Source organism: Nelumbo lutea, chromosome 5 (assembly GCF_056320005.1).
Source record: "Nelumbo lutea isolate HS-2025 chromosome 5, American lotus-T2T, whole genome shotgun sequence".
Lineage (NCBI taxonomy): Eukaryota > Viridiplantae > Streptophyta > Magnoliopsida > Proteales > Nelumbonaceae > Nelumbo > Nelumbo lutea.
The window spans coordinates 4,985,562-5,004,835 of NC_142688.1; the positions used below are offsets into that span (position 1 = coordinate 4,985,562).

General features: G+C 38.8%; 1 protein-coding gene across 2 annotated transcripts; it reads right to left on the reverse strand.

Annotated features, from left to right (window-relative positions):
* Positions 1–1,168: 1,168 nt before the first annotated feature.
* On the reverse strand, positions 1,169–15,349 carry RMR1 (receptor homology region transmembrane domain ring H2 motif protein 1). 2 transcript variants are annotated; one of them, XM_088946155.1, is made up of 4 exons: positions 15,001–15,349; positions 14,552–14,782; positions 1,603–1,998; positions 1,169–1,447 (listed from the first exon to the last, which is right to left on the reverse strand). In XM_088946155.1, the coding sequence occupies exons 1-4, from the start codon at positions 15,143–15,145 to the stop codon at positions 1,311–1,313; spliced, it is 909 nt and encodes a 302-aa protein (XP_088802281.1). In that variant the 5' UTR covers positions 15,146–15,349; the 3' UTR covers positions 1,169–1,310. The 2 variants fall into 2 exon arrangements, with proteins under 2 accessions (XP_088802281.1, XP_088802282.1); XM_088946156.1 differs by having other exon boundaries at positions 15,046–15,295.
* Positions 15,350–19,274: the final 3,925 nt, after the last annotated feature.

The window sequence follows — 19,274 nt, forward strand, 5'->3', positions numbered from 1 at the left end:
GAAGGAGAGGAACAAGGAAACCATTCAGGAGGTGATTTGTTTCAGGGTAATACATTGGCTTAAATCTATGGAACCCTTCAACAATGTATCAATAGGAGATCTGTCAAGAAATTGGAAAGAAGTTGCTTTCTCCGCCCCGGTTCAGAAGGTATCATTCCCAGTTTGGTCCCCTCCTCCAAGTGGCTTTTACAAACTGAACTTTGATGGGACTAGTGTTGGCAACCCAGGCTTCGGGTATTGCAGGTATGTTAAGGGATGAGGAACGGATAATAATTGCCTTGCTCTCAGGCCCAATTGAAGATGGTGATTCTCTTAGAGCTGAGATTTTGGCAGCATTAGAAGGTGTACAGAGAGATAAGCACTTAAATATAAGGAAGCTGATCATCGAATGAGACTCCAAACTGGTGGTCAAATGGCTGAAGGGCGATAACAATGGTTTGTACGTGTACAGTAATGAAAAGAAAAAATTCAAGTGGCTGATAAATGACATGGAAGTTGAAGTAAATTGGGTTAAGAGAGGTGCAAACTCCTGTGCTGATGGGTTAGCAAAACAAGGGGTTAAGAGGGGTACTTTGTTTTGGGCTCAACTGTAATTTTTCTGCTCTGTTTTTCTTGTTTGGGGGAGATAAGAGAGGTTATCTCCTCCATTTGTATCCTTATTTCAAATTAATGAAATGAAATATTTTGTTACTGATAAAAAAAGAGTATTGACATTGTACAACTATGCAAGACAGAGTATAACAAAAACCTAGAGTAACTTAAAAAAAAGTCTGCAGTATTAGCCATGAAATTGTAGGTTTGTTCAATCTTAGTACCTAATAACACCATTCCCACAATTACCTGATTTGGCAGAAAATATTAGCTGCTTACCTGTCCCAGATACTTGTTTTAACATTACCCTTGGAATACCATCATTTCAGAACAACCCTAATAACACCATTCCCACAATTACCTGACTTGGCAGAAAATATTAGCTGCTTACCTGTCCCAGATACTTGTTTTAACATTACCCTTGGAATACCAACATTTCAGAACAACCTCCAAATTAGAAAGAAATTTACCAATCAGCATCTTTTTTTTTTTTTTTGAAGGTAATAGATTTGACTGTATCAAGGTATTGCATTTATGTGAGCCAACATTTAACCCATGCATATTAGATGGACAAAAAGACTAAGAAGAGAGAGATTTTCATTGATTTGCATTTACAAGAAGAAATCAAGATGGAAAAAAACACTTGTTCCCCTTTTGGTGGTACACCAAGATAGAAGCCATGTATGCTTTACATGAGAATCAAACGGGCAAATATCACATTATCCAGCATTCAACAATGAGAGTATTGATCTTTGCTCACTTGAGTCCATTGCATCTACAATAACATCTTGCTTGCACACTGGGCAGAATGTCCCCCACTTTGTCAGCCATGAGTCCACACAGTTTGCATGAAATTCTGCTAGAGAGTTTCAAGTTAATCAACTGTAACAATAAAAATTAATTCAAAGGACACGAGGATAAGAAATATTAGGGACCAACTACCAAGTTCCATTCTACCCCATAACAGGAAGCACCTTGAAACAAGTACTACAAAATTTATGATCAGCTTACCATGTTGACAGGGGAGAATTCTCAGGGAATCTCCATTCCTATAGTCTTCAAGACAAATAGCACAAGTGTCTCCTCTGCAGTGTTCACTTGGGCATGCAGCGTTGAATGTGAAGCAAGGAAGACCTTCCAGCATCTGACTGCTTAGGGTTGCATATTGGTAATATCTACCTTGACGGTACCCCCGATGATTACGAGTGAAGAAGAATGCTGCCAGCACTGATATGATGACAAGAAGAGAAATCAAGGATATTACCAGTACAGTCCAGGCTGTCTCCTCTAACAAAGGGCTGATGCAACATTCACCTTCTTCACCTCGAGCAAGCTTCATCAAGGTTTCACCTGCTGCCTTTGAAACAAATACCGCATGTACCCATATACCCTCAGAATTTCCGATCACTGCATCAAAAGAATTGCACCTTTGAAAATAGAAATAATATTGGCAGAATCCTAGACATCTACAAAATTCTTAAATGCCCCAGGCTACAATCATAAAGAACTGTACATTCTGAAAGAGCAATTCAATGAGGAAACTGTTGCTAACCTTTAGGGATCAAATGGGCAAGGCAGGCCTCAACCAAAAAAAGGGCTGATGACAGCATTAATATTAGAAAATTCAATAAAGGGTCTTACACTCTTACTGCAAGCGTGAAAAGCAAAAAGCATTGAAATGTGGATTTTAGTAAAGTGATTGTATAACCAAAATCCACTGACAGTTCTTGAAAGTAATAAATGAGAATGGAAAGTTAATCAGTTTGCAGTATATATTCATTTAATACCAAGATTAATTTCACATTGTTAGTCCTGAGCTTAGATGGAGAAGTGTTTTCCTAATTGGTGACTGATGTTAAACTCCCTCCATGGGAATGGAAAGGCCTTTTTTTATTTTTCCATATGAACATATTCTTTCAGCTTTTTGATGGATTGCACTTTAGCTTTGGAAGAGTTCAGCAAATTTAAATAAGGTGCTTCATGTTTAACTAAGATGCACTTTTGAGTGTAGAATCTGGTACTCGGTAGAGGTGATTTTTAGCGCTCTTGTGCATCTCTTTACCATGTATTCATAAATGGAATCTACGATTACTCGTGAAAAATGTAATACCTTTGGATCAAGGTTAAAGGGAGCAGTTTTTTCTTGTTTCCTGGAGTACATCGTCTTGCTGTATATTTTTTGTTCATACTGATATAATGATACTTTACCTTTTCTCAAAAAAAAAAAAAGTAATGTAATACTAGGGATGGCAACTTTCCCTGTAAAACCGGGGCCCCACCTTGTTCCAAATTGGGCGGGTTTTCCATGATCTTAAACGGGAACAGGGAAAATACTTTTGCCCCGAACCGGGGATGGGGCGGGGATGGATTTTGCATATAATTCTCCAAACCCGGTGGTAAATTATTAAAATATGCCTAGGTTTAACATTACTTTCTAAAATATCTTTAAAATTTCCCCAAATTCCTAAAACCTTTAGGATCCAATAATTTAAAATACCCCAAGATTCACATAATATAATTTCCAAAATACCCCAAATATGATATATTTGTAGGTGTTGACTCGGGGCTTGGAAAATTCGGGGATTCCCCATCCCCAATAAGGAGGAGGTGACCCACCCACCACCGGGGACGGGGTAAGGGATTTTGCATGCAGGGCGGGGTCGGGGAGGGGATGCCCCGCCCGTTGCCATTCCTATGTAATACCTTTACCACAACTTTGAATTAATCCCAATAAGTTCAACCAATCCCACAAAATTTGATGATGACAATGAAAACCAAATCACCCAAGCACACACTCAATCACACACTAGATGACAAGGTTCATCCTTTGACTTAGAGCGTGTTTATTTATTTTGTGGCCACAAGAAAGTATTATGATTATGTGAACTCATCGCTTCACATGTTAGGCTACCTTCAAATTTTCTGATATTCCTAGTAAGGTAATTGATAATTGAGGTACTCCATTTATCATATGATAGTGGGTAGTTCATGTAAAAATAAGCATGCACTCATTGGGTAATTTTGTCTTTCGTTTGATTGATAGAATATCAACAAAGAGTTGTGACCATGTGGACTAATAGAAACCAAATCACCAAGGTATGCACTTATGAGGTGGTTTGGCTTTAAACTTGATTAATAACACATTTGTGGCTTATTGGAGGGTCACGAGAAAGTGTTGTAACCACATGAACTCATCCAAATCAAATCACCCAAGCATGTACTCACTAAGTGATTTGATTTTTCTTTTTATTGATAGTATGTTAGTATTTTATAGGAAGGCCACAAGAAAGTATTCTGACCAATGTGAACACATCACAACACATGTTAGGCTATCTTGGCATTTCTTTGTTGCCATAGTAAGGTAGAAGACCTTAGAGGTAGTCTCTATTTTCCATATGTTAGTGGGTTATTTTTGTATCATTTATGGTAGGAAAAAGGCATGCGCTCATTGGATGGCTTGATTTTTCCTTTAATTATTAGCATGCCAGTGTTTTATTGTAGGGTTGCAAAAAAGTGTTGTGACCATGTGAACTCATTGAAACCAAATCACCTAAGCATGCACTCATTCAATGATTTGGTTTTTCATTTGATGATGGTATGCTTGCATTTCATTGGAGGGTTGCATGAAAGTGTTGTGGCCATGCAAAGTCATCATTCAACATGTTAGGCTACCCTGATATTTCTAAACTGTCATAGTAATGTAGTAGACCCCAAAGGCACTCTCTTTATTTATTTTTAAATGTTTGCAGGTTGTCGGTGTGCAATTTGGGGTAACAACAAAATTCACTCACTGGATAATTTGGTTTTTCATTTGATTAATAGCATGTTTGTGTTTTATTGGACTATAGCAAGTAAGTGTTATGACCTTGTGAACACATCAAAACCAAATCACCCAAGCAAGAACTCATTGGGTGATTTGATTTTTCACTTGGTTGATAGTATTAAGGGCCCATGAATAGGATCTCGTCACAGGTCGGTTAACGGGGAAAACTTCTTGTTTTCCCTTTTTCGATGAACCTATCTTTAGCGCCTTAATGGTGATTTGTTAAAGAGATCACCAACTCTCCTCTGCTCTTTCTTGACTGAAAATATCGATAATCTTATTGAATATCATCTGTTCCTTTAAATAGGAAATTACAAGAAGGTAAGAGTCCTTCTTTAGGAAAACTTCCTAACAAACATTTATCTTTAAATAGGAAATAATAATGCTACTACCTAATTAATAGGAACACTGAATTTAGCTAAGAGATAAGATAGGAACATTGAATTTAGCTAAGAGATAAGATAGGAACACTGAATGTAACGCCCATTACTGTTGTTGTTTGCAGCTGTATTTCTTTCCAATAAAAGCATCCACAACATTACTCCCCTCCTGGACTAAGATCTTGTCCTCAAGCTCGAATTCAGGATAAGTGTCCTGAAACACAAGCAAAAGAATCCAGATAGTTTCAGCCAATGGTAAGCTGGCCCATTCCACCAGAACTTCAATAACACCTCGATTAATTCTGGAACGAACAATAGACTGAGGTTGAGGAATGATTTTGCCCTCCTTCAAAGGTGGTAAGGAGGGAACACTGATAAGAGGAACACCCTTAAACGGCTTGAGCAATGAAATGTGGAAAACATCATGAATCCTACTGTGCTCTGGAAGTTCCAGCTTATATGCAACCTCACCAATTCGCTGCAAAACCTTGAAAGGCCCATAGAACTTAAGAGCTAATTTAGGAACAGCCCTGTGACTCAAAGAGAGTTGACAATAAGGCTGAAGTTTCAACCAATGATGCTTGTCATAGGCTTGTCATAGGCTTGCTTAATGCGGAGTTGTGCCTATTGTAAACGAAGAGAAATTTCAGCCAAAAGAGCATCTCGCTCTTGTAAGGAATGATTAATCTCCTCCAAACGAGTAGAACCAAGTTCATAGGACAACAAACGAGGAGGTTCACGGCCATAGACAACTCGGAAGGGTGTCATTCCTAAAGAAGAATGATAGGCAGTGTTATAACAATACTCGGCCGAAGGAAGCCAATCAACCCACCGTCTCGATTGATCCCCAACAAAGCAACGGAGATACATCTCAATCGTTCAATTCACCACCTCAATTTGACCATCTGATTGAGGATGATAAGCAGAAGAAAAGGTTAAGGTGGTACCATTTAACCGAAACAAATCCCTCCAAAAGGTACTAGTAAAAACTGGGTCTCTATCGCTGACAATAGATTCCGGTAACCCGTTTAAACGAAAAATGTGAGTAAAAAAGACATGGGCGACAGAAGTAGCGTTTTACGGATGAGAAAGAGGGATGAAATGGGCGTACTTAGAGAAGCCATCCACCACTACATAAAGAACTGATTTTCCCCCAACATTGGGCAGTCCCTCTATGAAATCCATGGAAATATCATCCCATATCTGCGTTGGGATCGAAAGGGGCTGAAGAAGACCAGCTGGATGCAGATTTTCCCATTTGTGTTGTTGACAAATAGAGCAGTTTTGTATGAAGTCCCTAATAGAGGCCTTCATACCTTGCCAAGTGACTTGCTTTCCATTTAAGTGGAAGGTCATCGTTAGGGCGTTGAAGGATTCATCCAAGGATAGCACAAGCAAATCAGCAAAGAAGGATTCAGAATTGACCTGTATTTGGACTCCCTTATAGATGCACGGGTTGTCTACTCTTTCACCATTTGCTACGACTACCTACAGTCTCGGTTTGATTTCCATTGGAAGTTCCAACTGGAGGGTAGCTTGTTCACTTACAAAGTTGTGTGTGCTTCCTAAATCAACAAGGACCAGTATTGGTTTCCCTGCTACCCGAGCTTGCAATTGCATAGTTTGAGAGGTTTTTATTCCAGTAATTGAATGGAGTGAAATCTCGGGTTCCAATGAAGAGGGTTCTGCCTCATCTTCCTCTTGTTCATCCACCAGAAGGCAGAAAAATCTCTTGCACTTGTGCCCTGCTGAGTACAATTCATCACAATTAAAACATTGTCCCCTCGCCCAAAGTTCCGCCATCTCAGCCCTGGACAAGCGCTTAATAGGGGGTGTAACAACGTTGCTTCCCACACTGGATGCCGATCTGGAATTGTTGTTTGTTTGTGGTTTCTGTTCTCGGCTAGCTACTAAAGATGGAGCCATTCCGAGTGGTTCCGGGGCTGCCCATGTTGTTTGATGCCACCCTATAATGATACTTTCGCGGTTGAGTTACAATTTTCGTTTAAAAGCTCGAGCCAAATTCATAGCATCAACCAGATTGGGGGGATTTTGCATCTCCACATCCACCCTCAATGTTTCCACTAATCTCGTGGTGAACATGTCAACCTGTTGGTCTGGTCGTACCAAAGATGCTCTTGTAAGGAGGGTATGAAATTGACGCTGATACTCGGCCACAGTTCCAGTCTGTTTGAGGTTGATTAGTTCGCCTAATGGATTGCTTGTTAATGGGGGCCCAAATCTGAGAAGGCAGTAGGATTTGAATTGGGTCCAACTGAGCCCAGGTTCCTCCTGCTCCAATTTATAAAACCAGAGTTGCGCCTCCTCTGTCATGTGGAATGCGGCTAATCCTACCTTGTCCCTGTCCTTTATTCGTTGGTTGCGGAAAAACTGCTCATGTTTGTACAGCCATCCCAAAGGATCTCCAGCTCCATTATAGGAAGGAAATTCCAGCCTGCTATATTTGGGAACGATCGCAGTTCCCTAAATTTAGCTAAGAGATAAAATAGGAACACTAAATGTAACGCCCATTACTGTTGCTGTTTGCGGCTGTATTTCTTTCCAATAAAAGCATCCACAACAGATAGCATGTCATGTTTTATTAGAGGGTCAAAAGAAAGTGTTGTGACCATGCCAATTCATTGCTCTACATATTAAGCTATCTTTATATTTCTTGATTGTCAAAGTAAGGAAGTGGACTTTAAAGACAGCATTCAAGGCGTTGATGCAAGACAAGGTGACTTTTTTATGAATAAAACCTATCTCTTACTATTAATTTCCACCTAATTTCCTAGGTAATGGTTTTTTTCTGAATAAAAACTCTTGTGAGGATTATTTAATTGTTATTTTATAGTTGTTGTTAGTGGATTGTTCGCTTAAGATGTTGCCAGTTAGTTATTTTCTTTCTTTCTTAATAGTTTGTTTCTAAGGAGTGCAGCCAGGGGCATACTTGTAATTTCCATTCTTTTTATATTAAGTTAATATAAATAATGAACTAGCGGCAACCAGAAGATGGTTTTTCTTTTTCTCTCAATCATATCTTCCCCTTCTTCTCTTTCTCTCTCTCGTCTCTCTCTCTCCATGAATGATTACATGGTATCAGAGCCAGGTTCTGAGCTATAAAAGAATTTCGATCTCTCCTATTTGAACCTGCTTCGTCCTCTTTTCCTTCTTTGATTTCTTAGACGTGGAAGACAGAGAAACCCTAGCAGACTACTTGCGGCTCTTCCTTGGCCATAATATCAAGGAAACCCTAGTCGAAGAAGGGCGATGCAGAAAGAGACTCCCTTTCTTCTCTGTTCGATGCTGTGAAGTCAGTTTCTGGTTGGCACCTTCATACAGGTGTTGGACAGGGTATGTGTTCTTGTTTTTTTGTTTTTGGCCAATGGTGTGAAGGCCTTATTCCTTGGTTCTAAGCATTCGTTTGGATGTTAGATTGTTAGACTATATGGGTTGTAGTCGGACTGTTAGTATACTATTCTAACATCTGCCTTGGCTGGTGTTGGACTGATTACCGGACTGGTTTAATGACTGAACCATCACAGAGTTGATTTCAACAATTTTTTTGGTTTTCTTTTCCACATCCCAGAAGTAAATTTCTTGAGGGTTGGTATTTTGTTTGTGGTTGTTGTGTACTTGTGTGGGATTTGGACTGATTTCAGCAGTATTCTATGGCAAACTATGATTCAACTTCATCAGGGGTTACACCAACCCACAGCACAACTGGTAATGGGAGGTGAAAACATGATGTTTCCCATATGCCCATTACCCCTTTAAATGGTCTAAACTACCTGGAGTGGGTTAAAAGTGTAAAACTTTACGTAACGGCAAGGAGAAAAGTTGGTTACATAAATGGAAGGGTGAAAGAACCCAAGAGTGAAATAGTTGAACATGATAGGTAGGACCAAGAAAACTGTATGGTGATGTCTTGGCTCCTCGCAGCCATGGAACCTGATGTGAAGAAGAACTTTACGTGGGCTGACACCGCTAGTGAGATCTGGGAACAGGCCAAAACTACCTATTCTGAGCAAAGGCATTATGCCATGGTTTACCAGTTGCAAGCTAAATCCTCAACCTGTAAACAAGGAAATCATAGTTTGTCTTCCTATTATTCAGCCCTTACTTCTATACGGAAAGAATTGGATCATTATTAGGCTATAGAGTGGAAACATGATGACGATGCTAAGGCCTACAAGAAGTTGGTTTCTCAACAGCGTGTGTTTGCCTTCTTGTTGGGATTGAACCCTGCCTATGAACCCTTGAGAGTTCAGATCTTAGGAAGCAAAGAGTTGTCGTCGGTTGTCGTCGGTTCACGAGGTATACTCCCTTATTCAATCGGAAGAAAGTAAGCGGAGTGTGATGGTTACAACCGAGAGAGAGCAACAAGTTGCTTTGGCTGCAATGAGTAATAACAACATGGGGAAGAAAAGTGACACCAAGAAGGTTGATGATAAAGACAAGTTCTGTACCCACTGTCGACGCACACGGCATACACGTGACACATGTTGGGACATTCACGGGAAACCCAAGTGGGCATTGAAGAACCAATAACAGGGTAAAGGCCAAGGTCAGAAGAAGATGAACACATCACATAATGCAGCACATGTGGCAACCCAAGATACTCAGGTTGTCGGAACTACTCGGGACCACCTTAATAATTCTGACTCCAAGGAAGATATAATGAATTCCTTCAGCAACCACTTGGAGTCATATGGTAGGGTTTTGCGATAGATGGACAGCTTAGTCACTAGTACTCCTACTTCATTTGCATCTACATCAGGTAATACGACTTCTGCATTCCATGTCACTCCCACTGGTTCCCCTTGGATCATTGACTCAGAGGCCTCTAACCACATGACCGGTAAGCCGAAATTATTTCAGACTTATAGCCTTTTGTCAAGAAGGGATAAAGTGAGACTTGCAGATGGCTCATTCTCCTCCATTGCAGGCCAATGATCAATATCTCTTCCCCATGGCCTTAACCTGAATTGTGTATTGCATGTCCCTCAACTTCCTATAAATTTGTTTTCAATTAGTAGTATCGCAATCTTTTTAAACTATATTGTATCCTTTTTTTCCTGGTTCATGTGTTTTTCAATACCTAACTTCTGGGAGGACGATTGATAGAGGGAGCCTAGTGGATGGTCTCTACATTCTCGACAACAAAACTGGTCTCTCGGTGTCATCCTCAGGGTCACATAGCCAGTCAAATAAGAGTCAAATTTTTTTGTGGCATAGCCAGTTAGGTCATGTTTCTTTTGAAATAGTTAAGTCTTTGTTTCCGGTTTTATTTAAGTCATGTTCAGTGTCAAAGTTCCAATGTCAAATGTGTTATTTGAGCAAACGATGTAGAACAACTTTTCACTCAAATAATAAAAGATCAAGTGTTACTTTTCATGTTGTGTATTCTGATGTATGGGAGCCTACTACTATAATCTCTGAGGGCGGATATAAATACTTTATCACATTGATTGATGACTACTCTCGCTATACATGGGTATTCCCTATGCGTAGTAGAGACGAAGTTCCAAAGATTGTGAAAGACTTCCAGAGGATGGTATTTACGCAATTCCATGTTGAAATACAGATCTTCCAATCTAACAATGCAAAAGAATACTTCCATGGTGAGCTCAATGAGTTCTTTGCCTCCCATGAATCTATTCACAGGAGCTCATGCGCCAGAACACCACAACAAAATGGTGTTGCAGAAAGAAAAAATAGACACCTCCTTGAGGTAGCTCACGGGATGATGTTACACATGAATGTTCCAAAAAGGTTTTGGATGGATGCTATACTTGCAGCTGCTTATGTCATCAATCGCATGCCCTCCAAAGTGCTGAATTACATGGCCCCTCATCAGTTGTTGTTCCCTCAATCCCCTTTATTTTCCAATCCCATGAGAGTTTTTGGTTGTCGTGCCTTTGTCCATGATTTGTCTCCGTCTCAAGGTAAGTTAGACCCTTGGTCCATTCCTTGTTTCTTTCTGGGGTATCCCTCCTCTCAAAAAGGGTATCAGTGCTTTGATCCCGTTAGTCATAAGTTTTTTGTGTCTATGGATGTGTCATTCTTCGAGTCTGAGCCATTCTTCACTGCTTCTCTTCAGGGGGAGAATAGTAGTGTGGAAGAGGAGAAACAGGTTCAGGTCCGCCAAGTCTCTCTTCCTTCTATTCCAGACCTTGCTCCCTTTCATGTCTTCCAACGTACATGTCGTAGAGATCAACAATGTGATAGAGATGTGGAGCAGCCAAACATTGAGCAACCGACACCGTTAGACTCCCAGGAAACAAGTCCAATCCTTGTTGCACCCATTGATACCCCTACTCCTACTTTGGATGACCTTGACATTCCTATTGCTCAAGGAAAGGGAGTCAGGTCATGCACTACCAAACACCCCATTACCCAGTTTGTCTCCTATGATCACATTTCCCCCTCATACCGAGCATTTCTATCCGCAGTTGATTGCAACCATGTTCCCAGAAATGTTGCAGAAGCCTTTAAATGCCCCAAATAGACAGATGCCATGAAGAAGGAGATTAATGCTCTTCATAAAAATCAAACTTGGGAATTGGTGGATCTTCCAAAGGGGAAAAACCCCGTTGGGTGTAAGTGGGTGTTTATAGCTAAACACAAGGCAGACGGAACAGTTGAAAGGCACAAAGCAAGATTAGTAGCCAAAGGATACGCTCAAGTGTACGAGAATGACTATGATGAGACTTTTGCTCCAATAGCTAAGATGAACTCAATTAGGGTTCTCCTGTCATTAGCTGCTAACTTTGACTGGGAATTGCATCAACTGGACATAAAAAATGTTTTTTTGAATGGTGACTTAGAGGAGGAAGTATACATGGTTCAACCCTCTGGATTTTGTGCCAAGAGAAGTGAAAATAAAGTGTACAAGCTGAGAAAGTCTCTTTATGGTTTAAAACAATCTCCTATAGCTTGGTTCAGCAAGTTTCACATGGTAGTTCAGCAGGTGGGCTTCAAGCAATGTCAGTCTGATCATACACTCTTTGTGAAGAGATGTAGGGAACAGGTTGTTGTATTGATAATGTATGTGGATGATATCATCATTACAGGAAATTGGAGTTCAGAAATACAAAAATTGAAACAATTCCTTGCATCTAAATTTGAAGTGAAAGATTTAGGTCCCCTGAAGTATCTCCTTTGAACTGAAGTCGTCCGCTCAGAAAAGGGTATCTTCATTTCTCAAAGGAAATACACCCTTGATCTATTACAAGTCACAGGCAAATTAGGTGCAAGGCCAGCAAATACTCCCATGGATGTTGACCACAAGTTGGGTGACTGTGATAGTGAACCTCTAAAAGATGTGAAACAGTTCCAAAGGTTAGTGGGAAAGCTGATTTATTTGTCCATGACCCGTTCAGACATTGCCTATTCAGTTGGGGTTCTAAGCCAATTCATGCACTCTCGTAAGAAACCACACATGGAGGCAGCAAAGAGAGTTCTTAGATATTTGAAAAAGTATCTTGGAACAAGTCTACTATTCAGTAAACATAATCACCTAAAGGTGGAAAGTCTTTACAGATGCCGATTGGGCAAGTGTTGTGGATGACAGAAAGTCCACGAGTGGGTATTGCACATTTGTGGGAGGAAACCTAGTGACCTGAAAAAGCAAGAAACAAAGTGTGGTAGCAAGGTCAAGTGTTGAATATAGAGCTATGGCACATGGGGTGACTGAAGTCCTTTGGCTAAAAAATCTTCAGGGGAGCTTGGAGTTGTTGTTCATAATCATGTCTCTTTACTATGACAACAAGGCATCCATAAACATCGCCAACAACCCTGTCCTACATGAGAGGACCAAGCACATTGAGGTGGACAAACACTTCATAAGGGAAAAATTGGAAAAAAGGGAAATATGCATCCCTTTTGTCAACTCCAAGGAACAACTTGCTGATGTCCTCACAAAAGGACTTCCATACTCGCGACACAATGAGTTATGTGACAAGGTGGGCATGATAGACATATTCAGCCCAACTTGAGGGGGAGTGTTGTGAGGATTATTTAATTGTTATTTTATAGTTGTTGTTAGTGGGTTGTCTGCTTAAGATGATGTCAGTTAGTTATTTTCTTTCTTTCTTATTAGTTTGTTTCTAGGGAGTGCCACCAAGGGCATACTTATAATTTCCATTCTTTTTATATTAAGTTAATATAAATAATGAACTAGCGGTATCCAAAAGATGGTTTTTCTTTTTCTCTCAATCATATCTTCCTCTTCTTCTCTTTCTCTCTCTCTCTCCATGAATGATTACAAAAACAATGAATCTTAGGGTAAGTCCTTAGGTTCCATAGCAAGCAACAACCATCTTTCGCTATTAATCGTCTATAATCTTCATGAAAAATTGTATAAGCTTCATTTGAAACATAGAAAATCAACACATTCATGACAAAAAGAAGAAGAAAGAAAAGAAATCTAAAAAAAATAGAGGAGTTCAGCCTCTATTTTTGAAAGAAAAGAAAGGGTCGAAGAAAAAGAAGATGTGAAAATGATTAATATGTGTTAATTGGATAAAATTTTGTGTTCTTCCATGCTAATAATCAGTTCAAGTTTTGAAGTCTTCAAAGGTTCAAGGCAGTAAACATGTTGATTGAACGCTAATAAATGAGAAAAATAATAAAAGAAACTAGTATTCTAAATTAAACTTAATAATTTAATTTAATAATGTTTATTTTATTATTATTATCTCAAAAAGTTAAGGATATAAAAGTATCCAGGAGCACTAAGTAAAAAATATCTTGGTCATTACGTGATGTGACCCTCCATGAGCACCTTATATGGAAGGAAGAAAAGGAATTGATCAAAATATGATTCTCCGAGACACATTGCCCATGAAAATGATATGATAAGATTTCTTGCTAAGAATTGGTAGCTTGAAGGGTCCTGTATTTTCTTTTACTTCTTTTTTTAGGGGAAGAGGGTTGTTTCTCTCTTTCTTTTTTTATCAATGGGGGAGGGTTGTTAATCATCTATCTTCTTAGGCCTTGTCTTCCCTTTTTGAGTGAGTAATATTGCTCCTTACCTCATCTTTTCCTTTCAATAAAGTATTCGCATGCTTGTACTGATATCACCAAAATAAGGGGAGAAAAAGTTACAGAAAATGAACGACGATGATTGGAAACTCAAGAACAGAAAATATCCACCATATTCCACAAGGTAGAACCAACTAATGTTCCGTCCAAGCTAGAAGAACAACAACATTAAACCATAGCATTAACAAATAGGTTCCTCATACAAATGGTTACGAACAAAGTGAAATCTAAACCCTCCAGCTAGGCCCACTAAACCAAATACCACAATTGGAGTCGAGAAGACCATATATACTCTTTCCCTATTATTGCCAATAACAGCACAAAAGAATGCAAATGATTGATGGAAAAAGCTATCATAAAACTGACATGGTTATCTCTAGGCTACGGTATAATCTAGGTGGATCTAATTGAGTAAACGCTTTGAATTGGCGTAATCCATTACAGTTTATGCAATCTCAAAATCTTTCTATTTTTAGTGCCCCCAATATAGAAAACCCTAGGTCTCAAATGCCAGGTAGAAACCGTTAAAAGTCACAAACCCAACTCGCTAAAAATCTCAGGAACTTGGGGACCCCAATCCAATTTTGTTAAAGCTAAACAACTCAATTGATCTGTTCCCCTTATAAGTGTCCAGAGAATGACATGAGTGCACAATGTTGAAATCAAATTGAAGGTACAAGAAGGATTCATGTGGGAAAATAGGACTTACTGGAAACCAAATTTCCCACATCCCGATTATCATACACAATTGCAGCACGAAAACCGGCGTCTTGAGCATTACGGACTTTGTCCTCGAAGGAGCACTGACCCCTGGCAATCAAAGCGAATGGCACATTGACAATTTGTTCAGAACTCAAATCGTTACGAAGCAAAGAGCATGCGTCAAGAGGATCTGCCAAATGCAAAGCTCCACAGAGCCCAGACCTGTTGAGACCAACAGCTGTAAACAAATAAATAAATAAACAAGAAGATTTAGATATCAATTGTTACTAAAATTCTAATTTCAATTAGAACGGATAAAAGAACAAACATCTGAAACAAAATAGAAAGAGAAAAAAAAAGGCTGAAACCTAGAAGTAACGAAAACCATGAAACTTAACCTAGAAAAAAATTAAAAAAAAAAAAAAGGAGGAAGGGGAAAAGAGGGAGAGAGATTACCAAATCTGGCTGGAGCATCGATGAAGGGAATGGAAAAAGACTTGCCTCTAAGAATAACAATCGCGGAGGAGATGCGGAGCTCATAACAGAGAAGAATGAAGAATCCAAAAAGGGTTTTGGGGACGAAGAGCATGGACTGTTTCATCTCCTCCCCTCCCTACTTGGCTAGTAAATAGTTCCTTCCCCTTCTCTCTTTACTTATCTGTCGGTTGTCGGTTGTGCAGAGTATCCAGAGCAGTTTGGGGCTTCGGGCGAAAAAGCAAGCTTCGAGAGAAAAGACATGTGAGAGTTGAGACGACAACTTTTTAAAGATAAGTAAGTACTTAGGGTGCTCGTGTCATGCACATGCAGATGCTGATAGTGCTGTTAACAAATAAATCCAAACCGACTAAACCGATCAATTCGGTCCGATTTAGCCGGTTTTTTTATTAGCGGTCAATTTCATATTGCAAAGATAAATAAATCAATAATTTGGTTCGATTTCTGTTTTTACATGAAAATCGAAACTGAATCAAACTGAATCGTGTTATGTAAAAAAATATATATTTTAAAAAAATATCTATTAAATATAGTTATTTTTGTTTTAAATAATAAATATATATCTAAAAAATATATATTTTGAAATATATCATATATATATTTTCGAAATATATATTTTCAGATATTAGAAAATATATATTTTGATATATTTGTATATATGTTTTGGTTTTAAATATACATTTCCAAAAAATATATTTTAAAATATTATATATAATATTAGCACTTTGACTTCATGTGCATTGTGCATGCTTGGAGTTAGTTGAAACCCGAACCGACCCAAACCAACTCCAACCGACCAAGTCGATTTTACTTAATAGAAGGTCAGTTTTGATTTGATTTATAGGTAACCCAACCAGGCTGGGTTGGTTGAAAAAATACTAGTAAACCAACCCAACCCGACTCGTGAACAACCCTATAGCTTAGTAGTTTGGTGCACTCTTCCCACACCAGCTCACACCTTATAAGTTATAAGATTCTACCACCTTTAGGGATGTTAGTGTGTTGGGTTAAATGGTAAATCTAACTTAGGGTTGGAATAGGGTTAAGTATATTTGGTTTAAGGTTGGGTTAGGGTTTTGAATATTTGATCCGAATCGAGTTTGGGTAGGGTTCAAGATTTTATTGATCCGCCCCATCGAGTCATGATACCTTACATATATACCAAATATTCTTGCAATTTTTTAACTTCAAACTTTATAGGCTTAAAATTTATAATTTATTTATATATTGATTTTGATTTTCTTATCTTAAAATCTATAAAACAATTTTTTATTTAAATTAATGTATTTTAGGTCTTTAAAATGTGTTAAAAAAATACATTTAAAATTATACGGGTAAAATTGGGTCAAAACCAGGATAAACACTATAAGGTTGAATCAAGTTTAGGAATTATATATTTTTAAACCAGGTTAGATTGGATCAAATTCAAAACCCATGTGGAATCTAACCCGTTGACATCACTAGCCACGTCGATTGAAAACACATTAATTGATAGGGCTCCGGTGTCATGCTTTTTACTTTTTTTAAGCATTTATTTTCCTTAATCACTTTGTTTAAAAACAAAGGCCTTTTTAGAGGTGATGGGATCTGCTCCATTTGTGACACATCCACTGTGCATTAGTAACATATCCCGATGCAAGATAGGATATGCGTGTGAAGTGCCTGTGAGGCGCCAGGCGTCAGGAGCAGATATGATTTCTTTTTAGAGTTTAGTCCTTAACACCGTCAGATTTGTTTTATTATTTTTCCAAACGTATTATCGGCTTCATTCAGTGCTAGCTCCGTTTGAACAGAAACTCGGCGGGTTCGGCTTTAATCAAAGCTTTATACGTTCGAACACCATTCTGAGAAAATGACACGCGTTCATAGGCGAGTGTGCATTCTATATGCGTGCGAGGACGGTAAACAGACGTTACACCGTTAGTCCCTCTATTCAAAACATTTTCGCTTCACCCTTTCTATTCTCTTCTTTCTCGAATCTCTCCTGTCTCCACCCAAATCGATTCACCGAACCCCTCCCTGTTCTGCTATTCTCTCCAACCGGCGAAGACAAAAGGCATCACCGATGACCGTCAACACAGTAATGTAAAGAAACAAAAGAGTGGTAATGAATTCAGCGATGAGAGCCCTATAGAAGGACCACTTGGTCAATTCCACGGCATCGATCAAAGGCGCCGGAGGTGGGTCGTGGTAGTCCTTGGCGGAGAAATGGCCGTGTTCAGCAACCTCAACGTCCTTCCCCATGCCGTAACGAGTGCAAAAGCTCAAAAACAATAAGTTTACATGAGCTGGGAAAGAAGGGAGGGGAGGAAAGGAGAGAGAAGGCACTCTTTGTTATGCTTGGATGGGAGTGGGAGTGGGAGTGCGTGAGAGGAAAGTAACGTGAGAGGAAGGCACTCTTTGTTAAGTTGATTTTGCCGCCCCTGCTACATCGCTGAATTTATTGCCACTCTTTTGTTTCTCTACATTAATGTGTTGACGGTCATCGGTTACAAAAGCTAGACTGACCAAGCCCACAACGGTGGTGATTGTGATGGAGTTGGCATCATTGGCATCGGTTGGGCTTTTGGTGGCATGATCTTCATCCTTGTTTACTGCACTGCCGGTATCGTCGACTGCTGGCGGATCAATTGTAGATGAAGCCGTTCGTTGCCGGCGGAATATCACTGTCATCAACAGTGAGGGTCAGGCCTTTAATGGGGAAAGATTGTGTTTTAGAGAAGCAAAGAAAAAATATTTACTTGCTCTATATCACCGCCGGAAGAAAATTTCACCACCGATGATGCCTTTTGTCTTGAGAGAATAGCAGAACAGGGTTCGGTGGATCAGTTTGGGTGGAGACCGAAGAGATGCGGGAAAGAAGAGAATAGATATGGCTAACGGTGTTCATGGAAAATGTCCATTTACTATCCTCGCACGCATATAGAAAGCACATGTGCCTATGAACACGTATCGTTCTCTCACAATGTTTGAATGGTGTTCGAACACATAAAGCTTTGACTGAAGCCGAACCCAAACTTCAGTCACTGTAAGGCCCGTTCAAACAACCTTTAGGGCCTCACATTGAGAATATCTCTCATCAAATAAGGTGCATAAGTACAGAAATATTCTCAATGCAAGACTGAAAAGGCTGTTTGAACATCAAATGGGCTCCAATCTCCTCATGCACACCCCCTATCCACACACACTTACCATCCCCCGTGCATTATAAATCTTTTCCATTACACAAATTTGAACTATACGAACTCATTAGGAATTCTGACAGGAACCAAACTCAAATTACCCCTGAAATCAATCTGGATCTCTCAACCACAAGTATTCTTCCCACACCTATACCTAGAGTTTGAGGACACTACATCTCTACATTGAGAATATGTTTCTATGAATGGTAACATGCAAATAGGGGAGATATTTTCAATGTGTGACCGTAATCATTTATGGATAGGTATGGGCAAAGTTCAAAGTATCGGAAACGCAATATGTATCGGAAAGTCAGTTTTAAGAGACGTATCACTTTGGATACGTATGAATATGAACTAAAAATCAAGATATGAATAAATATGGTAAAAAAATTTTATATGATTGTAAATAAGTCATTTAAATGTAAAAAATCATAATTTATTGGTTTATATAAAGTGTGATATATCGGGACACAATTAGTAACCCTTGAAAAATGATGGAATAACTAAAATGTAAAAGAAAAAAAAACTAAAATGTGAATGCCAATTTTCAATAACTAATATAATTAATCTTAATATTTATTAGTATATAAATTTTAATAATTAATTCTAGCATTTATTAATAAAAACTTGTCACTCATTAAGAAAAGTGAAATTTCTTAAAATTAAAATTACATATAATCTTAGCAAACAAATATGTGTGGTTCATTGGCGAACTTGTGATTGTTAAAACTTAAAATCAAGTGGCCAAGGTTCAAATCTTCCTTAGCTAAAATTTGAAGTTTTTACACTAACAAAACAAAATTAATGATAGGGGATCATTAATTAAAGGAATTAATAAGAGAATTTGAATTAATGATATTAATGAAAGAATTGGTATTAAACATGAATTAACGATACATATCTGAACTGTATTGGTCGATACATATCCGAAACAGTTCGATACAGGCTTGTATCGGCTAATACGTATGAAAAGAAACATAATGAATGATTTATACACGTTCCACGTATCATGTTCTTGTCGAAACAATACGTATCAACCGATACGAACCGATA

Coding starts and splice junctions, on each gene's coding strand:
- RMR1 (XM_088946155.1), bottom strand. CDS start 15,145: ATGAAACAGTCCATGCTCTTCGTCCCCAAAACCCTTTTTGGATTCTTC. Junction 14,783..15,000: donor CGATGCTCCAGCCAGATTTG/GTAATCTCTCTC, acceptor ATTTGTTTACAG/CTGTTGGTCTCAACAGGTCT. Junction 1,999..14,551: donor TGTGGGAAATTTGGTTTCCA/GTAAGTCCTATT, acceptor CTTTTGATGCAG/TGATCGGAAATTCTGAGGGT.